This window comes from Magallana gigas, chromosome 6 (genome assembly GCF_963853765.1).
Source record: "Magallana gigas chromosome 6, xbMagGiga1.1, whole genome shotgun sequence".
NCBI classification, from domain to species: domain Eukaryota; kingdom Metazoa; phylum Mollusca; class Bivalvia; order Ostreida; family Ostreidae; genus Magallana; species Magallana gigas.
The window spans coordinates 620,516-630,002 of NC_088858.1; the positions used below are offsets into that span (position 1 = coordinate 620,516).

The 9,487-nt window shown below is 34.0% G+C and overlaps 1 protein-coding gene and 1 long non-coding RNA gene across 2 annotated transcripts; one reads left to right on the forward strand and one right to left on the reverse strand.

Moving 5' to 3' along the window:
• Positions 1-2,840: 2,840 nt before the first annotated feature.
• Positions 2,841-5,327, reverse strand: LOC105339255 (D-aminoacyl-tRNA deacylase 2). Its single transcript, XM_011444720.4, has 3 exons — positions 5,079-5,327; positions 4,433-4,502; positions 2,841-3,291 (listed from the first exon to the last, which is right to left on the reverse strand). The coding sequence occupies exons 1-3, from the start codon at positions 5,181-5,183 to the stop codon at positions 2,972-2,974; spliced, it is 495 nt and encodes a 164-aa protein (XP_011443022.3). The 5' UTR covers positions 5,184-5,327; the 3' UTR covers positions 2,841-2,971.
• A 52-nt stretch (positions 5,328-5,379) lies between these two features.
• LOC136276263 (uncharacterized) lies at positions 5,380-7,912 on the forward strand. The gene is made up of 2 exons (XR_010714723.1): positions 5,380-5,535; positions 7,563-7,912. It is a non-coding gene; the product is annotated as an uncharacterized lncRNA (long non-coding RNA).
• The last annotated feature ends 1,575 nt before the right edge of the window (positions 7,913-9,487 follow it).

Here is a 9,487-nt window from a genome sequence, read left to right on the forward strand (position 1 = left end):
ATAAATGTTGTTATTAGTGGCCCCGGTAAAAAGTTAAAGGGTCGGCCCCTAAAATACAGTTGTTTAGATATCTCCATAACGGTTAACCATTCGTTAACATTTGTAGAACAAAATATGTTTATATTAGCGAGACCTTTTATTTGATATTAAAAAAAAAGGGCTGACCCCTCAAATTTGGAACCAGAAGGGCTATTAAGTCTTTTTATAATAACTCTTTTCTGACCAACAATTTGATAAAAATCATAAAGCAACAAAGGAGCTTTTATTAAGCTTAATTTAAAACTGAAATCCGTTTTAAAATCGGACGATGCATTACAAAAATATTGGGATTTAAAAATTGAGTTTTCCGGAAATTTTGTTTCCACGTTCTTGGTTAAAAAAATAGTGTTATTTTAAAAGTTAAATTAACTCATACCTTAAATAATTCGGAAATTGTTAATTCGTACTTGAAGACATTCGGGACTTTTTTTATTAAGTCGTTCTAGAAATTGTAAAGGTTTTTGTTAATTCGTTCTTGAAATCATTCAGACATTGTAAAGTCGTACTAAGAATTATTCGATTTTTTTTTAAAATTTTTTTTTAATTTTCTTTGTAGTTGGTTTTAGAACTCTGCTTCTTACAGGAGCTTCTATCTTTACTCTCGACACCACCGGAAGACCCACTCGTTGCTTTGCAACGAGCTTTGCTCTAGTTTTCAATACGTATTTTGTGTTTTACTAGAGAAGAAAAAGAATGTTTTGTTTTCCGATTCTCGTATTTAAGGACTGTGCACCATAAGAAATAAGCAACAAGGACTTAAACTTCGGAATTCTTAAAAAAAAAGAAATAAAAAACAGCATGTGTTCTAATTTTTTTTCTCATGAATTAAAGCTTCCTGTATAAACCAGCATACTTTCTGTGGTCACTTTATGCAAGTTTTAAGCACAAAGACTTTCGTTAAGTTGCCAAATGAAAACAGGTACATGTTAACATGTAAAGCTTTTTACACTCATACTACACAAATCACTTACAAAATAACATTGTAACGACCTTTATAAGATCCCAACAAACAACTTTTCCAGCGACAGCCATATCGAAATCCTAACCGTTTTTGAGTTATTCAGCAAAATCTTTTAAGGGCTACTGGCCCTTAATTGAAGGGGTCAGCCCTTTTTTATTGGTGTCAAATGAAAGCCCTTAACATTCTGCACAACTTTTGTTCAATATGTATTTAGGAAATATTTCAAACTAAAAAGTTACGAAGCTAAACCATGAGAAAATTTTTGCTATTTTTAGAACATAGATTTCGATTGATTAATTCGAGTGGAATAATTGGAAAAAAATTAAATACAAAAATCAGAGGACAATATTCAAAGTGTCAATAATAAAGATTTTTAACTATAAATTATTTACTACGGACCATTTCGGAGCCTTTGTCTGGAAACTAATGCCCCTAAAATTTTAGAAAAAGGGAAATAACTCAAAACTGGAAGTTGCGATATCAATTCTTTTTGTGCTCTAGCAACCTTATTTAATTTACAATATACCGTGAAAATTTGAACGAAATCGAATAACAAACAAATAAGTTATTGAGGATTTAAAAACGTCTAGAAGAAGAAAAATTATAATGAAGAAGAACCATCAGAATCAGTACAAGGTCTTCCGTTGGAAACGGAAGACCTTAATTAATCGCTCATATTTTGACTGTTACCTTCCTTGTCAGTCGTCAGTGCAAACCTGGACTGTATGCCATTGAAGGATCGTAATATTACGTCATGGGCAAAGGGGGGGGGGGGTCACTCACACTAAATATTTTGGGGCTTAAAAATTAAAGGTATGGTTGAACGTTTCTGTAAAAAATCAGCTCAAATACATAACGTCCGCCATGTTGCCGTATAAATTTTGACGCTCACCGTGAAAAGAAATTTATATGGCAATCATGTGACGCAATTCATCAAATGACCTCGAGACATTCTAGTCCGAGGCAAAACAAATAAACTATGTTGGACTAAGTCTTACAACCAGTTCCACATAAACTGTGTGAGGATTAGTCTCACAATCTGCTTCACATAAACTGTGTAATATATGTATTGACAATGATGCAGTGATGTGTGCACCATAAGTAGCACAGCCGTGGGTCAGTGGTTGTGATACCGTATAACGGGTATTTTCTGCGGCTTGAAATTTTTGCGGTTTAACCCCTAAAAAGTATTAAATTATATTCTGCGTTTTCAATTTCTGCGGTTACATTAGACCGCAAAAAACTACATATGTTTACCGGATTTGTCTTAGGGAATGTAAACTAGAGAACTAAACTTACATATCTTAAAATCGACATTCTTACCATGTTCACGGTGAATGAGAACCAACTCTCAAATGTTTTACAAGTCTACTAAATACTGCTTGTGAACTTTTCTCAGATCATGTTTATTTCATACTCGACTAAACACACAGTCCTTATATCTGTTCAGCTATAATTGATATCGCCTAGGTAACATGAGATAATTAGGTGTGAAATACGACGCAGAGCCCCCTAATAACGGACTGATCACGTTTGAAAATTATAGCTTGTATTTTAAATATTGTCAAAATTAGTGATTTTTTTTAAAGAATATTTTGCGTTTTGAATTTTTGCGGATTTTACTTATCCGCAAAATACCGCAGAAAATAAACAACCGCAGAAAATACCCGTTATACGGTATTGCAGTGGTGTCACCACCAACTTAGTGTGTACCGGTCTAAAATGTGGACCTGTGTCTTGGACTTGAATGTTGATGCTACTATGTTAATACTCTATATGGCAGCTGATGTTTTTATTTGTCAGGAACTGCAAGTTTTAAATAATTAACTATGAAAATGATCTTTTTTCTTTTATTGGATAGCATTATAAGCCATCATTGATGACAATGAATTTTTGAATGAAGAAATTATATGAATCAATAGTAAATCAGTAATAAATTAGAAAGTAATCAGCAAGCGTGTCAATATTTTGTCAGAACTTTATAAGATGTGTGAAGGGTCCATTGGTGTCAGTAGAAAACACTTGTCGGTTTCCATAGGTCCCTGCTTGAACTTCACAATCCTTTGATTTCTCTTGACCTTGAACTGTTTTTCTACAAAGGTCAACAAATGCACGGTACAGATTTTCTCCCTCTTCCTTGTTGATGTTTCTATGGTACTGCATGACCTTGCCCTTTAGGTTCCCGCCCAAGGTCGCCTGTGGAATAATAAGGACATCCCCGGGAAGGTCAAGGACAGACACCAGCTTCCCGTTCTCTGCATCACTCAGTCTTGTGTTCAAGGCTGCCTTCGCTTAATAAAAATAAACAAACAAAACAAATCTAATACTACTGATACATCTTATTCTTAGTTCTTGTTAAATGCAATGAAATTAAGGTATATTCATAATGACATTGTGAAGTATATTCAAAATTGACATTGTGAGGTATATTCATAATGACATTGTGAGGTACATTCATAATGACATTGTGAGGTACAGTACCGATCAGACCCAACCTAACACCAGAGTAAACTCCAACTAAACCCCTGGTTTACTTTCTGGGTTTAATTTTGGGTTTACTTTTTGAAAATTTGGGTCCACTCTGGGTTTACTTAGAGTTTACTCGGGGTTTACTTTGTGTTTACTTGAGAATTCCTTTTGGAGTCAACTATACGCACTGAAGTGTGAAGCAGACCTGTATTTTAACTTATCATCCTACTGCCTGTGCTTCCAGCCCCTTGTATATTCCGAATACACATGTAGCGTCTGCTATCAGGGTATACTTTTGAACGGGGTTTACTCTCTGTGTCCAATCTTGGTTTACCTAGGGTTTACTCTGGGTTTACTCTGGGTCCACTCTAGTAAACCCAGAAAGTAAACCCAGGGTTAAGTTGGGGTTTACTTTCTGTTAGGTTGGGTCTGATCAGTACTGTATATTCATAATGACATTGTGAGGTATATTCATAATGACATTGTGAGGTACATTCATAATGACATTGTGAGGTATATTCATAATGACATTTTGAGGTATATTCATAATGACATTGTGGATATATACATAATGACACTGTGAGGTACATTCATAATGACAATGTGAGGTATATTCATAATGACATTGTGAGGTATATTCATAATGACACTGTGAGGTATATTCATAATGACACTGTGAGGTATTTTCATAATGACATTGTAAGGTACATTCATAATGACACTGTGAGGTATATTCATAATGACACTGTGAGGTATATTCATAATGACATTGTGAGGTACATTCATAATGACACTGTGAGGTATATTCATAATGACACTGTGAGGTATATTCATAATGACACTGTGAGGTATATTCATTTAGGAAAAAAAGAACGTTATTTAGTGAACATGGCGTTATGAATAACAATTGCTCTGTTGGCATATTTTCCATGGTGCGCGCTAGGTAAGTGTGTAATACATTACCCATCTTTTCAACAATCTCCATATTTGCTCCTTGCAGGAAACAGACATAAACTATTAATCCACGATTAATCTGTTTAAAGAAAAATAAATCTTGTTAATTGCTAATTAAGACCCATCAGCTAACTTATCAATTTAAAAAAAAAAGAAATCATGTTCAGGCACTAATATATGCCAACAGTTTGAATAAAAATGAGATATAGACCCTAATAAAATCTAGTTGGCGTCTTTGTTGCCCATTTACGAAAAATATTTTATGGACACATTATATAGATCCTTTCCCCCAGTATATAACAGAATTGGTGTTGTGACTTGACAGCAAACTTGGAATAACAAAATCTGGCTTGGATGATTTTTATAAAAATAAAAATTTAATGTTGTGTATTAAAGATTTAGACCTAAATACTCTGCTTCTGGTGTGGGTTTCAATTCTTACTCCAATCCACACACACAAAAAATCTGATCATTAGGCCTATTTCCCACACATAAATTTATGTATGGATCACATTTCTCAGTATAAACTTCTGAGCACAAAATGGTGCAATCGAGTCTTTTAACAATCTATATAATTCATACACGTGTCCCTGTCCGTATATATACAGCTATAGTAAAAAAATCAAACCGTTTATGAGAAAAGATCGGATCTTACTGTTACATATTTTGCCTCCTCATCTTCCGTTGCTGGTTGAACCATAAGTTTAGCGGACAAACACTGCTGAAGAAGGATTCTTCCATTTGGCTGTGCACTTGTCATTTTCGGTCAAACCGAAACCGAAAGTATAAACCAATACCCGCTAAAACGTGGTATTTTGGTCTAATTTTCTCAAACGAGCTTTTTGTGCAGTTCAATAATCCTGTATTGCTTCATAAAATATTATTTTTAGGTTGAAATATTTCCTTTATTTTCAATAGTTTCTATCTCACTGAAATGAAATAAATTATCATTGTTCTAGGCGACAGTTTTTCAACCAAGCATGGTTTCGTAATCCCAAAAAATGTCACATCATAACAGAACAAGGCAGCCAAGCGAAGATGATGAAGAGGACGACCCTTTAGACAGAATACTGAAGAAATCTGGCTGTGCAGATCTTCACTACAAAGTACAGGTAGATCTAAATCAAAATTTCATTTTTAAACCAAGATTTACTCCGCTTCATATTATTCATTTATTGGAAAAGACTAACTCTAAGTTAGAGTTAGTCTTTTCCAATAAATGAATAATATGAAGGAAGCAACTTGTGGCTTTTCCAGATTCCCACGACCTTTTGATCACATATTTTCCATCACTGAATCAACTTTCATTCACTTTGATTTTATATTTTGCATTGATAAGTATCCTTGACATGCCTTTTGAAGTCAAGGTCACTAGATGACTTATTTTGCAGCGAGGATGGCTGACATTGAATGTCAACAAATATCTCTATGACATAGTTTAAAGGGGCATGGTCACGATTTTGGTCAAATTTCATTTTTCTGTTTTTATTATTTACAATGCTTTAGAAATGCATTTCTAATGATCAAATGAAATTTGGGTGTCAGTCATTGTGTTTTAAGCAAGATACAGGGCTCACAATTCTTCGTCATGTAAACAAGGCTCGTGCCCTTTTTTTGTATACATAGGTTCAATATACCAGTAAAAAATCTTTTTCAAGCTGATTTGTCTATCTTCTTATTCATTTTTACGAGGCCAAGTACAGAACGAGTACGCATGCTTTCACGCAGCGTTTCATTTGTATTGTGACGTCATCTTTTTGCTTGGTTGACGCCATGGCGTGATAGTTTCAACTACAGATATTCAGCGAAATTTGTTGAAAATAACTCGTTTGATGTGTAAAATTAATGTTGTATTGTGGAATAAACATATACTAAGTATGTCTCGAAGTATAAGCTATATTTGGGCTCGGGTCGAAAATGTGAAGAGGGTTCAGCAAGCCTAGCTCTCTGTCACGTTTTCTTAACCCGCCTAAATATGGCTTAATTCATATATTTCAAGACAGTAACCATGTATTTTATATTAATGACCCTTAATATGTGGTGTTATATATTCATTTATTACTTAAATATGTCTGAGTGTTTTAATAATACTATAAAGATTACCATTTCCGCCTTTGTCAAATAAAAAATAGCCATTATCTGACAAATCTGGGACAAAAATCAACTTTGATAAGACCCCTGGATCAAACCAGGAGGTAAAATGTTTTTTTTATTTGACCATTTGATGTCTTTTAGCAATAACTTTAATATGTAGAACAGAAAAAGAAATCCCTAGGGCAGAAGTTTTTAAAAAATGTAAAAAATGTGCAAAATTAATAAATTACAAGCAAAATCCCATAGGGTCCTATGTTAAAAATTAACAAACTTTGAGATGACCCCCTAAACAAATGGTGTGGTAAATGTCTTATTTTTTATCTTAAAATAATATTTATATCAGTAGAAATTCATGCAAAACATTTCATTAAAAAATCTAGGGCAGAACAAATTAGACCCGGCCTCGTTAAGCGTAAATAAACAGTTCCTAACGATTAGCACATTCATTTTAGGTCTAAAACTTTAATTTTCACTAATACATTCAAAATGTAAACAAAAGCTTTGTTTCTATAGTGAAGAATTGTGAGCTCCGTAACTCGTTATAACTCAACAAATGACACTCAAATTTTGGTTGCCCATTAAAAATGCTTTACTCAAGCATTGTAAACTTTAAAATTGAAAAAATAATTTTTGACCAAAATCGTGACCATGCCCCTTAAAAACAGTAGCAAAGGTCATACAACATCATCAATTGATTAATGATAAATCCTTGAAGATCTTGTTTGACTTTTGTGGCTTGATCATGGGTATTCTCTGTACAGTGCTCTTACGGTGCAAGGGGAATAAGCCTATTCTCTTGTAGGCTATGCCTGCATGTCCACTTCTCAAAAGAGAATAGGGATAAGTCATATTCATAAGCTTTACATCACTTGGTCATTCTATAAGTCAAATGTTATTAATGTGTTATTTCTAAAAATTACTGGTATACTGGAATCGTTGTTATACCCCCAGTGGGTTCATATTGGAATTAAGCTCTTTTCTATCCAATTCTTTGCGTCGTGATATCGTCAGTTATGTCAATTTATCATGGACATTTCTTCCACAGTTCTGCATGGCAGAGAAGCAGGATTGGCGACAATGTCAAGTGGAGGTTAAGGAATTCCGGGAGTGTGTGGAGAGGAACAAAACCAAGCCCCCAGAGAAGACCTGAGGCCGAGGCACTGGTCCTTACCTCCAGCAGCTCTGTCTTGTAGACTCCAGGCATCCCAAGACAATCAGGACAAGAGTCATATCCGGCAGCTCTCGGTCTTAATCAGTTGTGAACATTCTCTTCGTGAACATATTTTGTACATTGTGTATTTATTCTTATAATATCAACCATTGCCTTGTGATTTATTGATTTATATTTTACATTTGAAAACTTTTTTTTACCATACATAAAGTCACTAATGCATATTTGTGTGAACTTTTTTCAATGGTCAAGAGCTCATATTTAAGGAATAAGGAACCATTCTTTGCGTATAATGAGATAATACTGGGGTGATCAAATCCAATGAAGCCTGAAGGGCTTATCATAGATTTAAACAAGGCCGACCGTATTTGATCATCTCAAAATATTCAAAGATTGATTCCTTATTACTTAAAATATAATTTTCAGCAATTGTACAAATACAGAAAATTACAGAATATGGTAAAGTTTTCAATAGCTTGCTGAATTGCTATATATGGTATTCAATTTGGTCAGCTGGAGTTGTCACATATGTCTAAATCTAGGTCATGTGATTACTCGGGTTTAACTTCAAGAAAGTGAGTTATATCTTGTAAATGTTTGCACTTTTTTATTTTTTTATTAATGGAAATATATTTTCTGTACATTTTATCCAACAGTGTTGCTTTTGTGTGAACTAATTTAACAGCCTTAGCACAAAAATACCATTAGTGCTGTATGTTGTACCAGGAATTGAGGAACAGAACAATGAATTTTTTTTTGTTCTTTGTAAGCTTACACTTGTAAAAGTGTCCCTTTTGTTCTTCAGAAATGTCTTTTGAATAGCAGTTATGAAATATTTTCATAGTTATTCTTAGGCAGAACTGATACTCTAGAACCCAGTGCTGGCCAGCTGAACATTCTTTTCAAAAGACCTTGGATAGAGTAACTAACAATAGGAGAGAGTGTTCTCAGACTAAAGGATTTCTTTGAGCAATATGAATGGGTTGAACGAAAAATAACAATCTACACTTGAATAACCACAAGACTCAGATTCAGATCTGATGCGATACCTTGCTGACCAAATTCAATACCTTATTCAGCAATCCGACAAGCTACTGTAAACTCTACTGGTATTCTGTAATCTCTGTAAATATTAAATAGTCGTTGATGAAATGTACTGGACTATGTTACAAAATCAATTTGTAGTGTTATCAAATGAAAATATTAATTATGAAATATGATGACCATCACATGAGCTGACTAGGGGACTATAAAGCTTAGACAACCTCGCTTTTGATCTCTGTCTCATTTCCCAATACATGTACTAGTATTCCTTTTAAAACGGAGATCAATATTAAAAGCAAGATTGTCCAAATAACCTTCATCTCATAATGAATTTTTTTAGTCTTTTAGTGATTTGTGATGCATCTTGCTCCAACCTTATAATTAAGAAATAACAATTTAAAAAAGTCCAGTGGGAATAAGTTATTACTACCGGTAGCTCAAATCTTCTGTAAGCATTTTTGGCAGTGTTATAATAGGTAATTCAAGAAAGCGATTCGACCAGTCATAAGCCATAAAATTTTGCCGAATTTATGACCTAAAGATAGTAATTAAATGTACGGTATATTTTAATTTTTCTTCCTTCATATATTTCGATATAACTGCCATTGTAAAATGCTCCTTTCTGAGAGCTTCCATTAATTAAAAGTTTTCGTCCCATACATTTCATTACAAGCTTTTCACTTTCTAGCAGTGGAGCGAGATTAGGCATTAGACATAAAGGAGGGGTGAAGGGTGGACTCCTCCACTCCAGGATA